Genomic DNA, 27,977 nt, shown 5'->3' with positions numbered 1-27,977 from the left:
CCTCTAGTTGTTTATCACTTACGGACGCTGGTCATGGTACGGTATTTATCTAGTCTAAAGCTGTTGCCTTGGTAGAGAGACCCCGGTTGTTTCGTTTGCCATGTATTTCATCTCGAGCAGGCCCGTCAGTAGATGTGACTGCACCAGCACTTTAGTGTGTTCTGTATCCGTTTCATGCCTTTGCTGGAGTAAGTGTTAACCTGTCCCCTTTAAAGTGTCTTATTGACAGGCGCTTTTCCCAGTATGGATCTCTGGACAAAGGGTCCCTGAGTCACGGGCCAAGGTGTGCAAATCCTCAGATTACTTCATTGAGCAGTTCAGTGACCCGTATCACGTGAGAAGGGCCCTTGTGTGAGCTAATTAGAAGCCTCTAGACATAGATGAGCCGGGTGATAGCGAAAGGCTAAAAAAAGAAGGTCAGGTCCCTCACCTCAGGGTTGAGAGCAACCCTGATATTAAACTCTGGCAACCTAACACCCAGTAGAATCTTATGTTTTGTTTATCTATTTGTGTACTTACCCTACAACCTCAGAAAACTATGACATTACTTATAAAAATAAAACAAGCGTTTAAAACATGCTAAAAGCACAAAGACCCACACAAGTAGAAATTGTGATTTGAGATAAAAATAATGGATTAATTTATTAGTTTTTAATGCTCTGCCAATTATTTTTAACTTGATATTTCACTTCATCACATTGTCTACTTGCATACAAAATAGCCTTCTGCAAGAGGCCTCCTCTCTAATAGAATGAAGATTGGTTTTGACGGGTGAGCTTTGTGAGGTTTTCATTGCCTTTAATGCATCCACATTTCTCACATGGAACGCCTTTTTTTGTTACCTTAATCCTCTAAGAAAGCTTTTCTTGCACACCAAGCCTTATGTTATATTGTATATATTTATAAGGCACATAGCCTGGCATTGGTATGGCCTTGCCATGCCATGCGTGTGAATTCGTAAAGACAACGCTACTGAAAATCAGAAACATGCATTTTCAATGTCAGTCCTTCAACAAGTCCTCAAACATCAATAAGGTGTAAGTGCCACATGGACTTCAACAGTGCAACCTTCTCTTGCAAACATACAAAGATGGCGCCTGGACATCAGTAATGCAAGCTTCACTCACTAGTAGAACATTTACAACATGGCCACATGTACTGTACAGCAGGCATTCCCATTTTAGAAAAAGCTCAGCATAGCATCTTCATTTGAGGCTTGTCTCCCTCACAGTAGCTTAGCAGCATAAGCAGCAACGATGCTAAATTTGCTCACACACTTACTAGGTATCATATGGACATCAGCAATGCATCCCTCAAAGAACAGTAACAACATGGCATCAGTAATGTGTGTGTCCTTGTACGCCATATGCAACAGCTGTTCAAGTTTATCTCACGGAAGAGAAACTACATGTGCATCATCTGTGTAACTTTCCCTACCCAAAAGAAAACAAGCATTGGCAAAGCTAATAGGTCTTGCCTTCAAAGGAGCTGTTGGCTTTGTCTGTCTTGTCGGGGTGGTGAACAAAAGGGCTGGTGGGAGTGGTGAATGGAAAGGCAGATGGGGGTAGAGAGCAGGACTGTAAAAAAAGAAAAAGGCGGTAACCAGTGGTGGCCACTTATAGCGTTTTTTTTCTTCTGTATGTTGGGAGATATGTTGGAAGAGGGTGAGAGGAAATGGAGAGGACCAGCGGAGGTTAGCTGGAACAGGGACAGGGCGGTGGGGATGGAGAAAATACAGGAACAGGGGGAGAATGAATAGGAAGTTAGGACCAGATATACAAGGCATTTTTATGGTCATAAATAGCCCAATTTGTGTAATTGGCCAGTTTGCGAGCGGAAAAATGTTTTTTCAAATGTACAAAATGCAAAATGTGGAATCACAGTTTGCAATTCGGTATTTTGAAGGGGAGTGTTTTGAACATACTTTCCAAATACTGAATCTGTATGGTATGGATTACTATTTTGCGACTGAATCCTGGTCACAAACAGTAATAGTTTACCTCTATTTTAAACGTGGTGGTAACCCATTCGCAAATGGAAAGGGGTCCCCATGGGACCTCATCCCCTTTGACAATATTCAAAATATTGCTCTTAAAAAAAGCATTTGCAATGCAATGGGTCGCACGTTTGCTCGAGTTAGAGCTATTATCATTGTAAATTCCTAACTGGACTTTTCTTGCAACATACATTGAAAATGAAAAGTAAAACAGTTGATATAAGCGAGCCGATTCAAAGCGCCACAATCGCCATGAGCGTGAGCGTGAAGGAGAGACACAAAAGGAAAAAGAAGTTCCCTCACAGTCAAACGTATTGGCAAAAGTGCAATTATCCATGTAACAGGTTCGATGGCCCAGGCGTTAACAAAATCGCCCCAAGGAGGGACAAACATAAAGCATTTACCAATGATAACAAAGGATTTTTGAAAGTCAAGGCTATGAGCGATTGATAATGGTTGGCGTGCGGTGGACGTGGTTAAAAGCTCACAGATAGATTATAACACGTCAGTGCGCTAGAGCACTCGACCTCATGAAACATCAAAGATTTTTTTCTCTTTTCAAACTTATCCTGTTTACTTTAAAGGAAAATAAGCTACATCAAAATAAAATACTACTTTATTAAAAAGCAATCACAGACATGGTGGTTTGCTGATCTCAGCTTGCCACCATCCCTCTGATGGCTACAATTCCTATTTGTGACATACCTCATTAATATTCATGAGGTGGGTCGATTGCAAACCACTAGGAATCACGAATTAGATCACTATTTGGGAACCATTATTCTAAAGGTATGTATATCTGCCTCTTACTCTATTATCAGCACTTCAGGTATCTCATAAGACCAACCAGTTGCCCCTACTGTTGTATTGATCAACACTGAAAATCCAACTCAAGAACATAGGGTTCCTGCCAACAAAGATTTCACAGACTATGGGAATGTGGTGCATTTTTGGCATGTGGGGGTGGATGTCGGTCCTGTAGCCAAAGGATAGGGCTTTGGAGGGGTGGGGGGATGAAGGTGTAATAGAAGTAGAGGCAGCAAAAGACAGGGCCAAGGATTAAACAAGACAAAGGATCCAGGTTGTGGCAGTTGCGGGCTGTGATATCAGTGGCTGCATTTACTTTCACAAATGTGTTGAAATGCAGCCGGAAAACGGGAGGGTTGAAGACATGTCAGGGTTGCATACACCACCAAGACAAATGCAAGCTAAGATGATGTCCGTAACTGAAGCTAACCCTCATGTTCCCTGCAAAGCTCTTCCTTAAAGTAAATTGAATGTACACAAACAAAGGGCTGTGAACCACACAAAATCAGGTCAAAGACAGGCATGTCCCCATTATCAGAACTGAATCACATAACACATGACAGGGAACAAGGTATCATTTAAAGGTCTACATGTGGCACCATACATGCTTTTCTGGATAGCACGCACCAACGGCAATAAAAAGCTTGTGGTGCTACGGGCAGAGATGTCAACTTTGTAACTGAGGATCCAAGTCTCTGCATAACCTAAACATTCTGTGATTCTGGGAAAAACATTGCTTCTCCCCTGCTCTAAAAAGAAAATGAATGGCATTGGTGCTCATGTAAAACGCCCCAATATCTTCTGGTCAGATCAGCTAAATGCTATTAAAAAATGCAAAAAAACGAAATCCTACCTCATTCATAGCGAACGGGCACTAATTAAGTTAAATCAATTTGTTCTTGGCCCATGGTCCACACAAAGATAAGGAAGTGACTCATTGCAATTGCTGCTGCAGTAAAAAGCAGAAAGGAAGAGTGCTACTGATGCCAATGAATGGTAAGTAATTGGCAGGATAAAAACCCCTTGTTAGACAGTTTTTTTACATACAACAGATTGTCTCTAAGTAACAGTGCATGTGTGCTTCCTTCAGGTTCAACCGAAAAATACATCTTGGGCATCAGCAATACAAGCTTGTCCACCTCACATGGATAAACAGTGAACACATTCCTTGCTAACAGGACAGATATTGCATTGGCTTAAGTACTGTATGTGTAGTCCCTCACAAAAAACACACAACATTGGCATCAGTATGCTTGTGTGCAGTTTTTATTATGACTAAATATTTGGGCCCGCAGGAGTTTTCCACTTTTAGCCAAATCCTCAAGGATGTTGAGCACTGCTACCCTTTCTCGGGTAGAAAATGGTGAATGAGGTTTTTTCATCCTCCTGCTATCCCCGAAGGGAAGATAGTAGTCAGGGACAGTGCAAGTGACAGAGAAATTCACCTTTTCAGTGAAAAGGTATAGAGGTGGGACATACTATGGTGGTGGCAAGGAAGAAGGCAGAACTCTTAGGATCTTTGACCAGGGAGGGGTGATGCTTAGACCAAAAGACCAGAAAGGAAGAATTTTTACAACAGGACCTATTAGGGGCTGTATCTAAACAATACCCTAGGAACTCAGTGGTACACTGTGCGGTAGTCCTCACTGAGCATTGGTGATGGTAATGATAGTAGGAAAGCAAGGTGGCCTATTATGGCTATATTAGCATTGAAACAGATATCTCACTTGGATATTTATTTTCTTGTAGAGTTCCTGGAACTTGTGTCTGCTTAGTGGGTGCTGCTGGAGGCCTATTTCTAATTAAGACTACATGACTTAAGCCTGTTGGTTTCAAAACACTGACTGTATGTCTCTTTAATGTTTGAAAATGCTCAGAGAAGAGTGAGGCAAGTACTGTATCAGGCATAGTCAGGCCATTTTTGGAAGGATGCTCCTGGACCCAACCGGTTTTCCAGCAGCTACAAAAATGCTTATTTTGTCCCACAAGGCTTCATGCAAAGTGAAGCTTTGAGGAAAAAATATTCTTTGGTGCATCTCACACTGGACCAAGTGACGAGGCTCCAGACAACCAACAGAAGACTCTTAAGAGTCTCCAATAGATCTCACTATAACTGCAAATTCCTTCAAATGGTCCACAGTTTCCAGTTCATCAGCGTCTTAGTTCATGTTTTAATAAGTACATTCACATACAGGCAAGAAGGCTGTCCACAGTGTCCCAGGTCCAAATATATCTTTTAAACTGTGATATAGATGATTCTTCTCAGCTGCAAGCATGGCGCTGTTCCCCTTTTCTCAGTTTTGTCTTGTTCTGAAGGCCCTCAGGGCTGAGCATTCCTTCAAAGGTAAAATAAGCATGACAATAGGAGGTTCGCCTAAATCATTCTGAACTTTATCCCCCCTGCCCCTATCATACTTTCCCAACACTTGTATGTAGTCCCTTATCTGGGAGAGTCCAGCAAGAAAGAGGAATTCTCTCCGATTCCACTGTGGGGAAACATCCAAGAAACAGGGAGTCTCTTTAACTCAGGTACAGCTCTTGCCTGTCTCTCAACACCACCTCTTTATAAACAGTTCAGCCCTTTACACATCACAGGCATTAATTTGACAGCACCGAAGCCTGTCTGTCTGGGATGGCCTCAACAAGTGAACAGACCAGGTGGTAGCAGCCTATTTGCAACTTCATGAAAAGCAGGGCATACCCCAGCAACACACACAGTTTTGTGTCCATTGTATAAGACTAACTTGAACTGGAGTAGGAGCAAATCGTCAGTTATGGTAACTTGCATGTTCTAATGAGTTACAATTACCTCAATGATGTACCCTTGTTGGATATAATACAAAATGTTTAATGTCAGCTTACTTAAAAACTGAACGGTCTGAGATAACTGATTCCCATTTTCAGGATTCAATTATATAATAATTTAGTATCAAACTCTATGCTTCTTCTGGGAAGGCAGTGCTGGAGATAGGTTTTTACTGTGCAACGAAATGTCCTACCTCACAGTCCTGTAATTAGGGGTAGGCATAACTCTCATAATTCCGTGGAGTGTAATCACATGGCATTACCAAAACATTCTCCAAGACTACACAGAATTACCAGAGAGCAGTCATTTTACATTTAGCAATATTTTCTTACTATAAAAATCCCACCTCGTATCCAAAATGGATTTGGATATGCATTTTTTGCTAAGAAATAACGCTAAATACAACTGAACAAGAATGGCAAAAGCAATCAGCCACTCGCTGTCACCAAATGTCCTCTCCCAAATGGTCATCAGCACTATCCAAATGTCCAAAAGGGTGTTTCCCCCAAATTGCTTTTAATTAAGCAAGCAGGTGTAATTGCGTTATTATTGATAGTTAGCAATACGGAATTACCGAAATTACTCTGGTTACTCTGACATAATTGAAATTCTGCCCAGGCCTACCTATAATCTAGAAAAATATATCTGGAGCACAGAGCATTTAACAATATAATACACTTTTAATGTAATATTCATATTTAGTATCTCATGGTGTCCCTCTACAGTATGTTGCCCTAATCCCATTCTGAAGGTGAATCCAGTTTACTCAGATCTCAAAGTGTCTGAAGTCAAAAGTTCTGGTGACCAAAAGGAAAATTTGCGCTGTAAAACACATGGCAGCTGGAAATTCAGACATTTTTTATGTAATTATTCTCAACTATGCTATTGGCATGTAGCTGTAATCAAATTATCACCTGCATCAGGGAAAGAGAGCAGTGTTTCCTCAATTTACTGGTTAGGTAATGACTTAATGAGCTACAGCTGTTTCAAAGTGATTTCTAATACTATAATTCTGCCGAAGAATCAAAGTAATTGTTTCTCCAGCTGCCATGCGTACCGAAATATATCAGATTGTGTAGTTTCAAAGACATCAATGTTCACAAGCTATCAGTTGAAAAAGGCTTTATTTGGGGTGTGGCTAGCAAACTTGATGGAGCAGACATGAAGTTTTGGAGCTTTGCTCCCGGCTCCGGACATTGGCAACTTCCAGCAATACCGCTCTAACTAATACTTAAAAGTAGGGATGGAGCTTCCTGACCTCGGGGTAATGGGTTGGCGCAAGGGGAGAGGCAGGTGGCACTTTCCGCAGAGAGTAGCGTAGCAACTCTGGTGGTGGCTTTAAGCTCAGACCGCCATTTTGAATAGGCAGCTGGCACAGAGAGGAGGCCGGGTCTTGGAGACAATGTCAACCTGCATAGCCACACCCATCTGGGCAGCATAAAGGCCCTTGAGGCCAAAAATAGAGAGGTAGAGAGGGAGATCACCACCACCCTAGAAAGTGGCAAAGAGGTGACTGAAGTAATGGACAGCAGGGAAGTAACTGTGGCCTCATAGTAAAAGAAACAGTGATGTGGGTGTCCAACTATTGATGAAGGCTGGGGGAGTGCTACATAGGGTGGACCTATAAAACACTTACTGTAATGCTGACAACGCATGCGTTTCCATCATAAGGTGAGCCGCCATTCACTGTGGCTGTATGTGGTGATGGCAGGACAGCCTCCCCTCCACACATGTTTAAAGTGCAGCTGATGAGGGCATTTTCAACTCTGTTTGAACAATGGTTTGGGGAAGTGTGGTGGGGATGCTGACCTGCAGCTCTCTGTTTGAGGACAGAGGGTGTGGCCTGACTCCCAGCCAGAGTCCTGCCACATAGGTCAGAAGTGCATAATAAGGTGTTGGGGCCAGGTTTCGGTCATATAACTGGGTAGAATATGAATTGAGCACCCAGGCCTTTGTGAAGTCTAGATTCTCAGCACCATCTAAATATTTGAGAGCTCCGCATCCTAGCAAAGGAGGAAAAATCTTGTTGCCATTGAAGATGCAAGTGGCCCAATACTGAAATATGGCTATGTATCAGAAAGAATGTTGCACACCTGTGACAAATCTGTATAGGAAAGTGGGCTCAATTGTTCCCTTTGTTTGAGAAAATGAGCAAGCTTGCTAAGTGGGGTGCGGGGCAGATGTGTCCAGAAGAACAATTTCTAAAATGCATGAGGTGCACTGGCCCTATCTGCAGGATAGCCACGGATCCAGCATTGAGTGCAGCCTATATTTTAAAAGATGTTTAACAAAATAAGTTTCTGTGTTAAATCCAAAAGAAGCAGTGGGGTCACTCAGATAGGAATGGTGGTGTACCTGGGAATACTCCTGGAAAGTAACTCAACACATCAAGCACCTCATAGCACTTTGTGGAGGGGGGACTCAGCCATGGAGATGGCAACAAGAAGGGCTGGAGGGGACACTCAATTACAGAGATGTTTTTGAAAGGGAAATAAAAAGGATAAGGGTGAGAAAACTGCATCCTCAATCAGCTACTCACTAGAGCAAGGGCAAAGGCAAGAACTATGATCAACTATCTAACAGAATTTCTTCTACCACTTACTGAATGAAATAAAAGAAAAAGTTGTGGATATCATAAGTGATCTGAAGGAATACCTCAAAGAGATTCAAGAAGATGTACATGAACTGGGCACAATAGTTGAAGATTTAAAACACACAGTCAATTATCATTCTGAAGAGCTCCATCACTCAGGGATCTGATTAGTATGGCTGGCCGACCATGATAAGGAGCAAGAAGATCTGGAAAATATATCTAGACAAAACAGTGTGCAAATCACAGGCCTGCACAGTGGAGCGAAAGGGACAGATGCTCACTCCTATGTGCAACAAATAATGAGCTTCATATGGAATCATCTTGAGGACCCCCCTATCAGCGCACCAAATAGTAGTCACTGAGAGTCACAAAGAAGTGCCACCAGATCTGATAGGGCGAGTCCACTTTTTCTATGAGAAAGATGGGATCATGGAGCTAGTGCAGAAAGGAGGTCTAGTCGACTTCAAAGGACAGAAATTGTTTTTCTTTCAACAATTTGGCAGCCATCATGCTCAGACGTCGATGAGAATTTAAAACAGTCACTAAATACCTGCGAGACCACAACACTCCTTATCTATGCGTCCATTATTTCAGGGCGATTTTCATCTGGAACACACAAAAATACATACTGAAAGGACACCAGAGGGGTTCTGGTAATCTCAAGGAGATGTCTTAGTGGCAGTAGACAACATCAAACCCAAATACAAATTGAGCAGGTGACTGTGTATGATTGTTAAACGGGTTGTTGAAAGAGACCTTCAAAGATCAAAACAGAGGAAGCCAAACAGGAAGCGATAAAAGAAGTGGGAAAACTCTATGATAGACCTCATCGTCTAGACCAATACTTGCCAGGGGGAGAAGGGGGAGCATATCCAAGATCATAATGAATATCAGCACACAGACTGGGTAAGAGCTGGGTAGGTCAAGAGTTATGGAGATGGAGGGCTGGGATAAAACTCTTGAACTGTCTAAAATGACAACATTGGGAAATGCTTTATTTTGCCTTAGGTTCACAGTTTATTAATTTTATCCAAGAGTTACTAGCTACTGTTTGGGAAATAGTAGGCAAAACCGGCACACTGCATGATCATATGTTCTGTTCAGGTCTGGACTAGCATAGGGGAGAAACAGACCAAAGGGGATGCTTGAATGGCAATACATAATAGCGAGCCCCCTACGATCTGTCCCTTGGAGGCTTCTTTCATCAATCTGCAACTAGGAATGTCCCAAACTGTGGATGGAGACAAATTGACCTTGTGCATGTATAAGAGTCTGTACTGTACTGGATCTGCCAGTAGGAGATGGGAGAAGGAAGGAGTAATTTTTCACTTAGTAATAGTAATAACAGCACCTAACCAGTAGTGGCTGTAGGTGATGGTGTGTGTAATGAACAGCCAATAAAATATTTGATACTTAAATGTCTTTGCATGGTGCACCAGGCATTGCACCACCCTTTTGTCTCTAAAAGAAGAGTACATACCACAAACCCTCCAAACCAAAAGTGTGTGCCAAGAGCTGGTACTTATCAGTACAGGCCAACAGACTCTATGTAGATTGTACTACCCTTCAACTGAGACAGACTGACAACCACTTTCCAATTAGTCATGTAATGTGTATGATTAAATTCTGTGTAATGTCTTGCAGAAGGACCTCTACTGGCATCCCTATGCCTTAGTATTGCGGTATGTCAGGTGAGCCTCCTGGGTTGGCCGACCCTTTACATTCAAGAGACTGTGAGGGTTATTCTAACTTTGGAGGAGTGTTAATCCGTCCCAAAAGTGACGGTAAAGTGACGGATATACCACCAGCCGTATTACGAGCTCCATAGGATATAATGGACTCGTAATACGGCTGGTGGTAAATCCGTCACTTTTCCGTCACTTTTGGGACGGATTAACACCTCCTCCAAAGTTAGAATAACCCCCTGTGTCCTCTCCACCAGTTCATATTCTCAAACTGACTATTGAAGTGTGGGGTTCAAATCCTTATTATCAGATAGGGATAGGAACATGATTATCACCTCAGTCTTGATTATTAGAGTCATATTCTATGCATGGCTGAGTTTAATTGACTTGTCAAATGCGGTATTGAAGCGTCCCCAGAAAATGATATACTACACATAACCACAAGCCTTAACTGAAAACAGAAGTTTCTCTCACACAGTCTCCTTATTGTGTTGTATGCATACAGACATATCCTAAATGGCGTTGCTGTATGGCATACAGAGCTATCCCGAATGGAGTCTACAGGACCTGTAATTTTTAAGATTTATTTGTTGTTCGTTGCTTCCTGTATCTATGTGAATAAGCCATTGATTAGGGTCACCAAAACAATTAAGCCCACCAGTCCAACAAATGTTTTTTAAAGCTCCTTGATATCCAGTCCTCAATTATGACAGTGTCACGAAGGACACCACTGTAAACATTTATTAAATATCTGACTTAGATGAGATCTTTCTGCTATATCTACAAGTGAGCCCTAATGGGGCTGGTGACAAGCTAATACTTATTAGGTGTCTGTCAATGGATTATATACTGACTGACAAATCACATAGAGTTCTGCAGAGAGTTAAAAGGTGTTTTTGCCATTTGTCATTTCTAGCGTTGAAAGGTAAGGGCTTAGACTAATACTAACCAGAACACAAAACAAACAAGCATTGGCAAAGCCAAAAGGTTTGTGTTGGCTACCAGGCTTTTACCTTTGTCAATCTTTGTTTTTTTGCTATGGTTTTCAAAGAACGTTATTGTTGGGGAAGCTACCAGGCCCTCATCAACCTAAAGAAATATTGGCTAAAAAGCAAAAAAAATTTTTTGGGCTCAGAAAGCACTCTGTCCCTGTCACTAAAATGAACTACTTTGTGTGTGGATGTGCTTATTGTGAAAGGGGAGGATGCCTAGTGAAGTTAGCTCATGGCTGAGATGGGCTGACCCACTCCCAATGATGTATGCTGTAGTGGGTGGATACAAAAAAAATATATACTATAATAGACCAATTTGAAATGTTTGACCAATGGATTAAAAGGGCTAGCTGAAAGCCCTTTGAATAAGTATAGCATGCATATAATTTTACCAAAATCAAAAGGTCTCACCTAATGCCACACCTAAGAGTAGGCCATTCTAAAATATATTTTAAAAGAAGGTAAAACAACAGCATTACCAAGTAATACTGTACACCGATCTCCAGTCAAAGTTCAAGCCATATTTTAATGCTTCATGATGGTGGTTAGGAGAGATAATTTGATTCATTTGTTACTGTTTAGGAGTTATGTCATGTTTTACTTCTAATGAAAAAATATACTCGTCAATTGCTCCTAAGGCAAACTGATCGAAGCTATATTCTTTTCCATCGCCCACACACCTGCTTTCTGGCTGCTGGCCAGGAAATGGTGGAAGATGGCTAATAAAGTCATTGGATTCCTCGTGAATGCAAGCTGGATATCAGCCATCAGGAAACTGTAAGGTTGATAACTCAACATGCATTGTCTAGGTGCAGTCCACTCTGTATTACACATAGTGTACCTGCAGCATATTATGGCATCAGTTCCATTTAAATGGACGAACGAGTACATAACTGTGCATTATCCACAATAATCTATTGTTAACATAGTCAACCAACATCAATAAGGCCTCTAATGTCCTCTTCTGTGCAGGTTGGCCGAGTAAGAATCTTACGTCTTCCATCCTTTTGTATGGCACAGCAGATATGTTCCTCTTGTGCCAGTGTTTTGGGGTCTGATAGCAGTTAGTCTCTCGGACTATTAAAGTAGAGCTGGTTTGTTCTAATGAGCCAGCGTTTCTCAGTTCGTCAGTAAGATTTGTGTGCAAGCCGCCCCCAAAGTTGATAAAGTCCCACACTGCTTGTTGACTCAGCTGCCACGTGCTTATGCAGCAGGTGTTGTTTTCACGACCACCCTGCCAGTAACACAAACTGTTTAGTGGTTGCCTTGACCTCGCACCTATTAACATCAGTGCAGGCTTCATCCAGGGGCTCGTTTTCAAACAGGATGTATCTTTCAACCCTGGGGATCAAGGACAAATATACCACATGAGAACTACTTTATATGTTGCTGAACATTTCAATTGATATCAGGGCTCCAGTGCTGTGCTAAAGGCTCTGGAAAAAATGCCTATAACCAGTTTTGTGCTCTACAAAAAAGGAAACCTGACAAATACTAAGGTTATTATTTAGCAAATAGTTTGCGTTTACAGAATTAGTAAACCGTGTTTCATGTTGCTACCCGTTGACGCAAATAAACTGAAGCAGGCCAAAAAAATGGGGCCTCTGTGGTCAAATGCTATAACGTTTAAAAAGACCCAGAGAGATTAAGGGGATAAGGGAGAGAATATTCTGTGAAACTTGAATAAGGGCATTATAAAGACCACACTGTAAGACAAAATGCTTTACTTTTAGATGATGGGGCTGAGGGAAAAATGAATTTGAAAAAGCACAGCAAGGAGTAAAGAATTGTCAACCACACCTAGTATTAAACGAGACCCATTTGAAGTTTTGGTCCCATAGTCTGCAAGTGGTTGTGACAGTTCTTAACCGAGCAATCAATGCCAACATCCTCACTATAGTATTAATCTATTGCACACACACTAGACATCTCATTCTGAACACTGTGCTGTGGGCAACTGAAGAATGAAAGAAAGTAAAGGTGTGCTACTTGGCATGCCAGAAATAACTCAAGGCTCCTCAAGTGTTTATTTTGGTCCTCCAACTTAAATAACTCCATGACAATGGAGGCAGAAAAAAAGGCTGAATTTTGAGAGGAGATAGAACTTAGACAGAGAAGGACGGTAACGCGCTCGCTATCAAGAACTTATTGTACAGGGAAACATTCTAAAAATAACTACACCAATATTAAAAGGTGAGAAACAAAAAACAATGGAAGGAATGCTTAAATTAATCTCTGCAACATTTCCTTTGCGCTCTAAGCCATTACCAACAAAGGACAACCATAAGCAGATCAGCTCTGGTCCTGCTCCTGCACAAAGAGCCCAGACTGAACGGCCAGGACATGTCCCCTGTTGAGGGAAAACTGTAGACTGAAATGCAGTCTAGAGTAATGACCAAGGACTCTGATTAATACAAATGTAGGTCTGTTGTAATAACTGAATAGCAGCCCATGCGAAATCTAACTCGAATGTGCACACTTTTCTGTAGATGGGGGAAGTTGCAGGCTGTTGATCATCTCAATGGATGTAAACAGGTCCACATTAGACTTTCAAGACTCCATTACCTCATTCCTACTCCTCCCATAATGGCCATCCCACACTATCAGCAACATACATTATCTGCAGGACCACACTAGCCCGTACCAGCGTCTCCAACCACTGACTGTTTCTTACTCCTCCCAAATCACACTTCTATGCAGCACACTTTATGTACTTCTCGTTGCTTCAATACAATTACACATCTTCATGTCTTCCTCCTATTCCTGTTCACCTCACCTTCTTTCACCTTTAACTCCCCTAGAGCTTACCACTCCTTTTCTACCATCCAACCCTCGAAGTGACCACACTGCCAAGCCTCTGGATTTATTTTCATTTGCAATATTACACAAATGCATGCATTCTAGTGTAGAGCTGGTGCACAAAGCCTACATGCTGCACTCAAGTTACAAAAAATGGACTGTCACAAGTGCAGAAACAACCTCACTTGCCCTGGGGAGTGAGCTTACTGAAAATGGTGGCATCCCTGTCGATTCACCACTCTGTCTTCAATGCAGATGACAGGCCTGGTTTTAAAGAATGGATACAAGGCTCAGGTGGGTACAATGCATTACGGCACCTCCCTTTCATATTTCTTTTGGGTGTCTCTGGTAGACCACTATGCCTACTCCCAAGAGTTACACTCAGGTGTGCACTGTTAGTGTGCCTCCACAGAGCCTGCTTTCTTTGCACCCAACACTGAAGATCACCATAACACTAGCAACACTTACCTCTCTAGGTATTGCTCCAGCATAATAGTGAACTAGGTCTCATCCTCGCTCTAGAATTTTTTGTTTCTTCATTAGAACGTGCTTCTCTTACTCTTTGTCTAACCCTCTCTGGGTAGGCAGCTACTAACACTTTGTTTTCATCCCCCTTCCCTCCCTTTCTTTTAAATGGCCTCCCTTGGTAACATCATCTCTTTTTCACATTTCCTATGACCTCTATGCAGATGTCAAGAAAATCTCTTTTTTTTCAATCCACACTTCTCCCCCAATTCGTCAGACTTTGTGTCTTGGAGAATTTGGCAATCTACTGAAAAGGGGGATTGACCTTCTCTCAGTTCTTCTGGTCTTCTGAGAGATATAAATTATACTTTCCCCTAGATCCCATGGTCCAATTGCCATGTCCACTTAAGTTCCCCCGATATTTCAATTAATTCCCTCCCTGATAGGGATTTTGTATATGTGTGGCCCCTTTAACTAGTGACAATGCACACCCCCTCACCCATTTCTTCTCACTATCTCCCAATAAACCCCTACCTCCCTCCACCAGTAACCTGCATTCTCACTTTTTGTGCAAGACTATATTGGTTTTCACTAGGTTCGCTCTGTATGCGTAAAGGCTACTCACAGCACAATTCTTTGCACAGTGAGTAGGAGAATCAGCACCCTGGTGGTCTACAGATAAATAAGACAATTCAGAAAGAGTCTATATACCCACCAATTCACCTGTAAGTGGGGCGTACAACTGTTCAACTTCTGTAAATGAAGTAAGACAAGGAGCCAACGTCTAAAAATATGAGTGAAGAAGTCCTTGTTTGGTTCATCATTGATCTGTGTCCCTTTTGCATCACACTGAAGACTTGTCTGTATCACATATCTTACAAACTGTAAATTTGACTTAAAGATTGCCATTACTGTTTTTTTACTCAGACCTTTAATGCCAGAAGAATGCAAAAGACCAATTTATCCAGCTGAGCCCCTGACATCTGACTGCTTGCGGCAGTGCCGAAATGGACACTGCACACCTACAGGAAAGTGCTGCTGTAACCATGGCTGGGAAGGAGAGTTCTGCCGAACTGGTTTGTATTAACTTTTCTTACCTTACCATCAATCTTATGAGTTCTGTCAAAGTTAATTACTTCGTTCAACAGAAGAAAATATATTTAGATACACTGCCAATCAATATCATATCTGCCTGCTTCTGGCGTCAAATTCGTTTTAGCACAGTAAAGGTGAACATGTATAACAGCAAGATGAGACTCGCAACACACACACTCATTTTGTGCTGTTTTAGTGGCATTAAACAAAATTCATATACAAATATACAGATATGAATGATCTAAAAGCAACTTCATAGTGGTCTAACTATAATAACCAATAACAAAAGGGAGAAAAAATGTACTCCTATAAATTACTTTATAGGAGAGATCTACTTTTTCATGTTAGTAAAATAAATATCAATCTTGACTCTACAAAATCCCTCAACAGCTAAAATATTGCAACTTAAATGACTACAAGCAGGTATGTTATGGCATTCCCAATTTCCCTCAAGACACAGAATCACAAGAGAACAGATGATGAAAGAAAGACTATGGAGGAGAAGATAATGCAATGACAAACTGCATAAGCACCTATGAAATTAAAATAAGTATGTCCTTTGCACAGTATATTACATAGAGCAGTCGGATTCTGGAGGAACAATCCAGGGTATTCACTTAATTTCAAGAATAGCTACCAATACCGACTATAATTATAAACTAAAGACATCCAGATGGGACGGTACAACTTTAAATACAATGCATACAAGCTTTTTTAAATATCACAAACGTTTGTCTGAATAACTTGTATAAACAAGTTTACATCTTCACCCCCAGGCACTGAAAACATCAAATATCGCTTCTCAGTCAAAGTATGCTAGACAATTTTCTGCACCATAGCTTTAAGCTACATTACATAAAATTTGCACTTCTGCCCAAAAAAACAGAACAAAATCATTTTTTGCCATTTTGTTACTTCTGTGATAGGAAATTAAAGAAACAAAACTCCACCTCCTCTTCATATTACATAAAGATGTTTGCAGCAGACCATACAGGAGGGTATTAATTATATCCTTCAAAACTAATTACACATTTATTGGCATTTATGTGTTTTACATAGTTTCTTGTAAGGCAAACCTTCTCCAAAGAAATAAAAATCAATCACTTAAAAATAGAGTACATTTATTTTGCTCAACATTTGCTGCTTATGTAATTAGAAATGGAAAATAGACGTTGACTCAAAACTAGTCCCATATTTTAAATTTGAACAGTAGAGAAAAATGAATTTGCTTCATTGTTTAAGAAGAGTAAAATAAGATGGTACCATTGTCAGTGAAAACATTTAAAAAAGCAGCACAAATTGTGCAAAAGGTACTTGTTCTATTGTTTGCATTGGTGAAAAACTTTAGTTAATGCAGCTTACTCTTAAGTTGGTACTCTCTATTTTACACTTTCCACCCTTCTGTGTTATGGGTTTGTCCTGACTTTTGCATATTTTATTCTTGGCCACAATGTGTGCTGATCACACATACACTATCATGGGTCATATAGAAAGAAAGCTGCAACTTTTTAGTGCCAATCCCACCACCAAGATAAGTGATAGCCATTCTGTACATTGGATTTGGAAGTGCCTTGAGGTTAGCATGTGCTTGCTTAATTGGTGTGTTCAATGTCCCTGCACCAACTGGTGTGATCAATGTCAGCTCATTATTAATTTACAATTTTGAACTACGACTGTAGTGTTTATGCTGAAAGGTAGGAGTTTTTGCATTTGTAAACCATGGGCAGGGTTTACTTGAGATAGTCTACACCCTCCTTCCGCAGCATTCATACAGAGTTCAACATTTTGCATGTGTTTCCTTGCATGGATCACAAAGCACGTGGGCACAACAAGGAGCTACACTTGCGCTGTGAGAACAGGAAGGGGACAGGGCGTGGAAAGCTGTAAGAGTGAAAGTGAAAGAACTATCTTTTCTAGCACACTTGTGAACAGACCAAAAAGGAAGCAGTTAATGTTATATGTTTCGCCTCCAAATCAGTGAAACAAAAAAAATAATTGAAAGTTCTTTAAAAATGTCAAAATTAGCATTTATTTGGGGTCACTTGTCATCATCTTAGCCTTACTCGGCCACTTTCCATTACTTTTGGCATGGACATGTAAGGCCTATTCACAAAGACAAATTCGGCTGTAAATTGAAGTTGATGAACAAATTTATCTGGAGTACTTCAGCTAACAATTCATAAATGTAGTCCTGGCCGGTCTAAGCCCAATTACTTACGTGGAGATCTCCCCACCCAAAAATCCACCTCGATTGATGAGATTAACGGTGTTCCAAGGCATGGGAAGCTTTAGAGGTTTGTGGATGCCCACAAATTATTTTGTGAGTGTTCGCAAACTCCTTTCATTCCCCTTTACAGCCTGGAAAGGGTGTCCTAAAATTAATTGCACTAGGCTGGCAAGATATCCCGTTTAATCAAATAATCTGTTGTAGAAAGCTGTGTACACTCTGAAGGTCAAATGTACACAATTACAGTGGCTCCAGTTCAGCCTCCATAAAATGAGTCCCTTCAAAATGGACGCTAGCAACAGAGTTTATTTACTATGCTACAAAGCTGCGAGGCTGCTGTATCACAGGTCACATACAGTTATGTGTGTGAAATGGAAATTGGACGATTATTAGCTTTGTAGTTTATTAGTGTTATATTTGAAAGAACAGCATCTTCACTGTTGCTGCCATGGCTACCCAGTGCTCACTTCCAGGGGGGACTGATTTAGAGTTTGGCGGATGGTTGCTCCGTCACAAATGCGAGGGATATCCAGCCTGCCTCATTGCAGATGCCATTGGGTATAGAGCACATTTAAGAAGGTGGACGGGATATCCGTCATGACCCAGCAACCCGTCCGGCAAATTCTAAATCAGTCTCCTAGTTTAATACATAATCTTACTGTGTTAAGGAAGGAGGTGGGTGGAGAGAAAGACAGCGGTTAGAACTGTTGGTTCCAACATTTTAAAGTTGGTTGTTAAAAGCAAAAAGTTCCTGTGTGATTTTTTTAAACTTACTTTTAAGGATGACAGCATTACTGCTGCAGCAATGTGTGTCAGGCTGATGTTTGCGGTGCATTCCTGTAGTGCATGGCACAACTACAACTCTTGCAAAGTCAGAGAAACGTGTTAATAGCTATGCTCAATGCCCAGCACATTTCATGTTTCTAACCAGTATTATGTAATATTTTAAATCGGAATCAGAACAAATGTGCATGTCTGCAGTCTTCCCCTTAGGGAACGACTTTTCCATCAGTGACCTGTTTTGACCTGTTGACACCAAGAGTAAAAGGGCCATGCACTGTCATATGCTGGCTCTTTTTAAACCATAGCGAGCGCAGATCATCGTGCCTTCGAGGCACTTCTCTCAGTAACACCCGATGGACACAACTCTGCGGCCTCATTAAAGTGTCAGGTTTGTGGTGGTCTGCCGGCGCACCCCTCACTCTCTTGGCCCAGAAGTTTGCAGCAGGTCTGCTGGTGTGCATGGCTGAGCTGACAGGCCCAGACAGGCGCTGGTCAAAGTTCACTGCAGATCCTTATCCCTAATGGCAGAAACAAAGCGAAAGATGACACCTTTCGCCTCTAGCGTAGCCTTTAATCTGTTAGGCAGACGCAGTCAGCACTTTATTTGTCTGATACGCTGAGAATAAGCCCCGCATTATGATGTTGACTAGCCTTTCCGATGAATAACTTTTCAAAGTCAGCAGGCATTTTAGCATGCTCAGTTTTCCGCATGAGTATTTTGACCGTCCTTGTGATAGTTCTAAACGAGTATGGATTGGGCGTGGATTAAAAAAAAATAGCTTTTTGCTCATCTGGCACAGAACAGCTGCATGGACATCCGTCAGCTTATCTTTTCAGGGCCAGGCCTCCTCTGCTCTACAGAGTCGTGTCCATAGATGGCTTAAGACGATTCTCTCATCCTACAGCTCTGTTTGTGTTTCAGCTCGTTTGGTGCTTGTTCAAATTGAGTGGACGTGCCATGATAGTTATATTTCTACTAAATATGACCATATCCCTATGTTTAAAAGAAAGTTGTAGTTACCGCTAAGTAGCTGGTCCACGTCACAGTCATTACTCATGAGGTGGTCGGCACATTGAGAGAGAAAAACTCAGAAAAAAAGCTAACATCTAAGCCCAACCCACCCAGCTGAGCACTTAAAGGCATTACAGTTCCCAGCAACCTCCTGTTTTCACCTGTCTCTGGACTGAGACGAGGTCTTCAGGATATAACTGCGGCACCTACTTGCCTTGGGCCCCGTCGTAGCTGCTAATGTTTTTCCCATGCGGAGCTTAGCAGTTATTGGCAGTGCTTCGTGGGAGTTTGATGGTGTCCCATCACCAGTAATAACTACCAAAAACAATAGAGTTCACTGTGCTACTGTTAAAGCTGAATAAAACATATTTTGAATATATGTGGAGGACTCCTCTAGATTTGTTGGGAGAAACACACCTCATTTTCCATGATATCTCTGTTGAAGCTGAAAGTGAAATACCCCCTTCTTTCTGTCTGGAGGCAAGTGATCCAATTTCTGGTAATGTGTGTTTACTTCCCTGTGCGTGTGTGTTGTCTGGTTGACTGCGCTTGTGAATACTTCCATTTTGTCAATACTGTTGTAGCCACCTCTCAATTAAAGATTGGTTGTGAATTGGTTAACTTGTCTTATTTTGGTATTTTAATGATTTCAGGTGTTGGTTATGAAACACACGAGAACATGCTGTAATCTGCAGCCCTTTAGTTATTCCACTTCCAGTTCTCTCTCCCCAGTTTCCAATATGTGCCATCAATCTTCTGAATGAGGATGAGGGACTAGGGGCCAGATGTAGGAAGCCTTTTGCATGTCGCAAACTGTGAAAAACGCAGTTTGCGGCATGCAAAAGGCCGAACGCGATGCTCATCCTCAAATTGCGAGTCGGTACCGACTTGCAATTTGAGGATGCGACTTGCAAATAGGAAGGGGTGTTCCCTTCCTATTTGCGACTGCATCGCCATGCTGAGTTGCTTTGTGACCGCGAATGCGGTCACAAACCAACTCGCAGTTACCACCAGTGTCACACTACTGGTAACTCATTCGCAAAAGGGAAGGGGTCCCCATGGGACCCCTTCCCCTTTGTGAATGCCGATTTTTTTTTTTTTTCAGAGCAGGCAGTGGTCCTATGGACCACTGCCTGCTCTGAAAAAAACGAAACCAAATGGTTTCGTAAGTTTTTTCTTTTTGCAACTCGTTTTCCTTTAAGGAAAACGGGCTGCAAAAGGAAAAAAAAAGTGCTTTATTGAAAAAGCAGTCACAGACATGGAGGTCTGCTGACTTCAGCAGGCCACCATCCCTGTGAGTGCAGGGACTCGTTATGGGGTCGCAAACTACGACCCACCTCATTAATATTAATGAGCTGGGTCTTTGCGACCCCATAGCGAGTCGCAGAAGGTGTCTGAGACACCTTTCTGCATCCCATTTTGCGAGTTGCAAATTGCGAGTCGGTCAGACTCGCAATTTGCAAGTCGCAAAATTTTACTTTGCTACATCTGGCCCCTAGGTGGATTGTTCTTGAGGCAAAAGCTGAATTCCCTTTGATCTCTCAAAGGGTGTTTTCCCGAGGTCTCTCTGGATCAGGAAAAGTTTCTTCCTCAGAGGGGAGGGGAATTGTTTAGCTGACAACCAAAAAGTAAATTACATTACTAAAGATGAGCTTCCATCTTTGTTATCTCACATAAGAGACATTATGGGTTTTCCAAATCCTGATACCCCATGTACCTCTGCAGATACAATATTTAGACTCCAGAGGGCTTCTCATTTGGGTCTTCCAGTTCATCCTTATGTAAGAAATGTTGTTTCTCATGAATGGAAAGGCGCACATAAGACTATTCTTCCCAGATGTATGTCAAGACTCCACACCTTATTTAACAAAAAGTCTACATTTCTTGATTCAGTGACTGTAAATTCTGTAGCAGGAAGTGTTGTTGGTCACGTATTTATGCATAAGAGGGCATTATGAAGGATGGCACATAGAAATATGAAGATTTGGCCCTTAGGAAGATGTATTCAGTGACTCATTTAGCATTGAGGGCTGGGATTTATGGGACTTATTCAACTCAATCCTTAATTTCAGACTTTAAGGCTCTTTGCAACACTGTTGAGAAGGGAACCAGATGTTCTGCATTGCTGGAGGGCATGGACGTCAAATTAAGCTTGTTTCACATTATCGTTTGGTGTAATCCAGGCTTCCAATATGACATGAGAAATTGCTGTGGCTGCAACAAGGTATCTGTTGCTGAAAGATTGGCATACAGATGCCTCACAAAAAGCTATTGCTTTGTGTATGCCTTTCCAAGGTGTTTGTCTCTTTGTTTCAGATTTAGATGGCATGTTATGGTCCCTCTTCAAGGAACACTTGTTCTTCTTTATGCAGCAACAATACTCATCTGGACCTGTTTCTGGTAAATCTTGACTCTGCCAACTGTCTAGAAGGCAACAACAGCTAGCTGCCATAAACAGAAAGAGAAGAACTTAGCAGGACATTCATATAAAAAATAAAGATATAGTTCACTGGGAAAACAACAGAAGCCCTGCCTATACCCTGTCTCTTCTGGACTATCTGGTCGGAGGTGACATCCATTACTTTCTGGTAGAAATCAACTGTAGATGCATGGGTGCTTTGAATCGTTTGGGGGTTATTGGATCCAGTTTGCAATACACCATGGCCAAGAAAATGTTGAAGAGAGAAGCCTTCTCTACCGGCCTGAAATCACTTCTGAACAAGAAAGTGGTAATCTCAGTCCCTTGAGAAGAAATGGGAGTAGGCGTTTTCTCTGTCATCCTCCTGGTGCCCAAGATGACAGGGGTTTGTAAGAGATTTAAATTAAGTAACCTTTGGGTAAAACATACTCCTTTCAAGATGGAAACACTTCAGAAGATAATTCTCTTGCTGTCAGCAGGTCACTAAGTAATAACAGTTTATGTGATGAATGCATATTTCCATGTACCAGTGGCCCAGAAACATAAAAACTTTAACAAAAGAGATCCTGTATTTGGATTACTCTTAGCTCCGTGAGTACTCATCAATATCATATCTCCAGTAGTGACATTGCTGCATCTCCAGGATTGGCCAGCATTTCCATAGCTGAATGACTGCAGTGCTTAATTTGTGCCTGTGTATGCAGTGCTCAGTCCCAGCACTTATTTACTAACACAGTGCACATTCATGACAGCCCACCACATGGTGGTGCTGTCAGTCTATTTTTAAAAGAACACAGGAGCAGAGTGTGTAGCAATCCGATATGTCATTAAAATTAATAATAATACCAGCATGCCTAGGCCATTCTTATACCTTTTCACCACCTATTAGAGTCCAAATTGTCCCTTTTGTAGGACTATCATGGTTGTTAGGTGGCCTTAATTACTGGTATTTGGTCACTTCGGTTGGGCATGTAAGTCGTGTAAGCTGCAGTGGACTCCTGAGGAATATCTTGGTGCTCTTTATTTTCACAAACTAAGCACTAAATGACTGGGTACTACATGGTTTCTACATGTGTCATCAATGGAGAAGACTTTAGAAAGGCTGGAGGCAGTACGATCTTATGTTTCCAAGCACTGATTTCTATTAAAACTCCCCCAAATCAACTAGTTCCCAGGCAGAATTTGACCTTTAGTGGGGCACAGTTCAAAACGAACCTTGATGTTGTGTTCCTTCCAGAAACCAGAGCAATAGGACTCTGTTGAATTTGCCAGAGGCCCTTGCCAGAATGTAGCTTCATGAGCAAGGTCCTATGGCTTCATCGATGTTTACAGTTCCATGGGCCCATGTGCATCTTTACCACTAGTAGACAACCTTCTGAATTATCTCCCAGTTGCTGCAGTTCTGGCTGAATCCCACTGTATTTCTCATGTGAGTCCCAGGGTTCTGACGAGATGCCAGTTTCACAGGCTAGGGGACCACGTTGGTGTGCTGCCCTACTCATGTACATTTTTCCTTCACAGAGGGTCTACAATACTTGAAGTGGAGGGAGTGAACTGATGTTTTAAGCCCTGTGTTTCAATATCAACATCAGACACAGGGGTGTTATGTCCTGGTGAGATCAGGCAACCTGGTCAATGTGGCCTATGTGAATCACCAAGAAGAAAATGACTCATGGTCCCTAGGCATGATTGCTCTCCAGTTGAAGCAGAGAAACACATTTTGTCCTTAACAGGAGTGTAGATCAGTGGTCTGAACAATGTTCATTCAGATCACTGTGCAATGTCTTTCCCTTCTCTGAGGATCTTTCTCTGTCCAAGGATGTGTTCAAGGAGATGTGCATGAGGTTTGGAACCCCATATCTGAACCTATTTGCCCCCAAAGCAATGCCCAAGCACTTTCTTTTTTCTACCACAGTCCAGTTCTAGATGCTTGAGGAATAGATGCTTTGACAGTGAAATGGCCCAGGAACCTCTCTCTTTTTTCCCTCCCTTCACACTAACTCCCAAATTCTCAGCCCAAATCTAAAAAGAGGAAAGGGAAGTGATTGCTGTAGTTTTTATTTAGCCTTGTGGGGATTGGTTTCCCCTTGTCAAAAACCTAGCAATTCTTCCTCTTTGACCATGCTTCTTATTCCCTTTTCTCTCCCTCCCTTGGGGTGTCTGTACCAAGCCAGACTGTCCCTGCTGGAAGTAAGTTGAAAGGAAACAATGGGTTCCCATCTCTCTTAGCTATGGCTATCCAGCTGTGTCATAGACCTTCAGCTCTAAGGCCCTACTCTAGACATTGGCCATCATTCCAAAGGTAGTGTTTTAGTTTAGTCATTTTCTTTTCCTTATAGACTGTTCCTTTCCTTCTGCTCTTCAATTTTTATGGCAAGGAATCTTTCTTTCTCAACTCTAAGAGCACAATGGGAAGTCATTAGAGCTTTTAAGCATTCTTGGGGTAATTTAGTGGATGAGAAAGAGTTCACTTCCCATTTCTTAAATGAGATTTTCTCCAGCTCAACCTTCAGTAGGAACTCTTGCTTTCCCTTTGGATATGCATTTGCTTTTAAAAACTCTATCCTTTTGAACCTTTTAACTCTACGGTTATGAAGTTCCTGACTATGAAAGAAACCTTCTTGGTGACTATAACCTCAGCCAGAAAGAGTTTTGGAATTTGGTTCCTTATTGTGTCATGCAAATTACTTGTTGATTCAGGAGCATGCGATTTTCACACAACCTCACCTGGGTGTTCCTACTAAAATGGCTTCTTCTTCCCACAAAAAGCAAAAGGTGGTATCACTTGTATTCCTCCCTCTTCTGCCTCTGCAATTGTTACATCTACTTGATGTAAACAAAGGACTGTGTTACTTGACATTAAAATATCATATCCTTTTTGTCAGTCTGATCTGTTGTTTGTCAAGTTTAGTGAAGCAGGTCTCATTAAGAAGGCTTCATCTTTATCTGTCAGTAGATGGATCAGCTCTACTGTTGCTCTAGCTAAAGTGTTTCTTTTCTGGAAGATACTCTGGGGAAATAGGAAGTTAAACTCACTGTACAGATATAGAGTATCTAGCCAAACTCTATTGCTCTCTGATTTGGATTATTACCTGTTTTGCACTCCAGGCGATGAATGTGGATGCTAACAGTTTCTGATCAATAACTGCTCAAACTGTTACAAGTGAGCATAATAAACATTTGACGTCTTCCCCTTGTTTCATTCTCACTAAAGCAAAACAAAAGAAGAACCAGGAAAAAAGGATCAGACAACAGAATTCACCGGGCAAGCTTTTTTCCCACGATGATATATGTGGCTCCACCATCACCACATCTGCAGACTTTGAGTGCGGAGGACTCAAGATTGAACATCTGGTGGAGAGTAGGGTACAGGACACCAAGTTAGTTGCTGATTTAAAAAGGCTCCGAAATATAAATGAGAAGTTCCTTGCAGTGTTGCAAGTTATTTTGGGACCAATTAAGCAAATGAAGCAGTGTCAGATAGATATTGCAAATCAGGCCAAGGAGCACTTACATAAGATGGACAGTGAAATGACTCAGATATTGGATATGGTTGAGGAACTGTAGCAATGTATCTTAGGTTGTGAAGATAAACGGTTTAAAGGTAAGCAGTGATAAGGAAACACATTCTTCCAGAGTACTCTGGCGATCTTACAATAATGTAGACACACAGAATACCTTCACAGATTGGATTGGATTCTAAATATCACAGAACAATTCCGGTTAATTTTTCTGATTGTAGGGTCAAACAATTGATAATGACCAAAGCAATTGGAGAAAAGGCATTTAGAGTTCAAAAATAGTATTCCTTTCCAATGTTCTCAGACATGAATGTGGAAACTGCAATTTTGTAGAGTTGGTGGACAAACGTATGTAGTGCAACCACCCAGGGTAAAAGTTTCTTCATAATTGACAATTTCATATGTTCACATTGGTTTAAGAAGCACAGGCTTTTCTGAATGATGTTAGTCACCCCGTGCTTGATAATTATGATGTTACAACCAGGCTTGAAGTCCTGAAGACTGAGGGAGAGGAGGTCAACGGGGAACACAGGGAGCAAAGGTACTAAGTCATGCTGCCAAATGGCACACTAGGATGTCCTGTTCTGGGGTTGGAGCAGGGATAACCCATAATCACAGGCTCGGTGAAGGGTATGAACATTCTAAAACAGGGCAATATAAGACTTATATTGTTTTCTGTATTCTGTTACTATAAGAGTTAGGCAAATTTGGATTTATCGCATGTGGTTGAGGTGCTTATTATTTTTGTACACTCACAAAAGATGCCTATTTGCACACTCTCACTTTTATTCGATAAAAACTGTAAGCTGATGTATACAGATCAAGTGGTCTGGAGAAGTTCCCTCTTTGATACGCTTTATAAATTACTTTATAAATTATTTAGGAGCCAAGCACCTAGTAAATTACAACAATGGGTATACTCTTCAGTCACTCAGAGAAGGTCTGCTGTGTTTTTGGTGAGGTTTCTGATGAGGTTTGGGGGTACCTCTTAGCACTCCTTAGGTATGTTTGCATTGAATGGCTAGAGTAGATTAGATGTTTGCAGAATTTCATTCTACAAATGGTTCAGGAAAGGAAAAAATAGCATTATATAACAATGGGCAAGCATATTTCCCATAAAAAGATTATATTACTTTTATGCCATCAGATAATTTAAAAATATTCTCATTTAAAGTAAATGGGCTCAACATTTGACGTCAATTACGGGCTACTGAAATATGATCTTTAACATATAGCCTGGCTATCAATCTTTTACAGGCAACCCATATTTTCAAATGTAGGTGTTCAGATTATGCTGTGTTTAATAAATGGTCATGTTTTGAATGTTCTTCTCCAATTGGTTTAGCCCATAGAGGGATAGCATTATTATTCGCAAAAAATCTGCAGGCTGAAATACATGGTTTGCAAACCAATAAAGAAGGTCAATGGGTCTGGATTACTTGCACTATTGACTGTGTATTAATTACATTGCCATTGTACATGTCTGATAGAAGATAATCTAGAAACATCAATGGATCTTTTGCAATTTACTTTTACCACAGCATGGCAAGATAATTATTGGGGTGAGTTTATTTTTTTGCAGCAGCCAGATATAGATTCTACATTTCCAAGTTGAAAGCAGAACAAAAAACAGTTCTGGCTTTATATCAGAAGGACTTAGATTTGATAGATCCAAAGAGATCTAGGTTTTTGAATAAAAAAGAATATACAGGCATCTCAGTATGAAGGTATTGTTTTTTTAATATAATTGTTTTTTTAAGTAGTGCAACTTTTGAGTTATCCAAACAGCTTCCCAGATCACTCAGCATTGGAAATGACTATAGCAGACATTCAGAAGCCCCGTTCCACTAAGTGGTTGGATGTTTAATAAAATCAATTTAGAAGATAAGCTATGGGTCTCAGACATCAGATCAACAATATTGTTTTCTCAGAATATCCGGGCAGCTAGAGTTGCTTTGATCTTAGATGCTTTAGGACAGGAGTCTCCAACCTTTTTTTGTAACATGAGCTATTTATGTGCAATGAAAATTATCCTAAGCTACTAATATTATTAGTATTGTAATAGTGACATCAAACAAAACTATATTATTGGTCACCCTATGCAAGACTGTCAGCGATGACCACCACAGTGCATCAGGCAGTGATACCAGCATTAATGTAAAAAAGGTACTGTCAATTTGGAATACCTTTGCATAGCTAATACATAACAGTCATAGCTGCAATGTTTGTGGTACCATTGTAATATTAGTAACAAGTCTCCCCCGGGACACATGTTTTAGTACTCAAATATATAGCTTTAAAATTATTTTGGAAATTCAACCATTTTTCTCCAGCCATCATCTTACAAGCTCTAAAAAAACACATTTTCATCTCAAATACACTTTTCAATTTTATAATACATATTTTCATTCCACCAAGAAAAAGGTTCTAATATAGTAGTCTGGGGTGCGCACAGGAGAGCTACACAAAGGCAGCTGAAGAGTTACCAGTAGCTCATGAGCTATTCTCTAGAGAAGTCTGCTTTAGGGCAACTTTGAGAGCACAGATAATAACTTTGGACATAGCTGAAGGAGAAAGATAAGTTCAATCTTTGAGAGCTCGGACAATAGCTTAGGACATAGCTAAAACAGAACAGTAAGTTCAATTAAACCTTACAAAACAGGTTAAACAAGATTATGATAAATTTCTAAAGTATAAAAGTGATTTAAATAGAGAAGGCAAAACAAGATCTTTGTGAACTTCATTACGGGGAGGTCTATTTAAGCATCCAATATACT

At 41.0% G+C, this 27,977-nt stretch overlaps 1 protein-coding gene across 2 annotated transcripts in view; it reads left to right on the top strand.

Annotated features, from left to right (window-relative positions):
- HHIP (hedgehog interacting protein) overlaps positions 1-27,977 on the top strand; it is a 209,679-nt gene that overhangs the window by 174,419 nt on the left and 7,283 nt on the right. For both annotated transcript variants that reach the window (XM_069242604.1, XM_069242603.1), the window contains exon 12: positions 15,071-15,219. In XM_069242604.1, coding sequence (XP_069098705.1) covers positions 15,071-15,219 — 149 coding nt within the window. The remainder of the gene's footprint in view (positions 1-15,070; positions 15,220-27,977) is intronic.

Source organism: Pleurodeles waltl, chromosome 1_2 (assembly GCF_031143425.1).
Source record: "Pleurodeles waltl isolate 20211129_DDA chromosome 1_2, aPleWal1.hap1.20221129, whole genome shotgun sequence".
In the NCBI taxonomy this organism is placed as follows: domain Eukaryota; kingdom Metazoa; phylum Chordata; class Amphibia; order Caudata; family Salamandridae; genus Pleurodeles; species Pleurodeles waltl.
The sequence above is the reverse complement of the archived record's forward strand: the minus strand, read 5'-3'. Positions and strand labels throughout refer to the sequence as shown.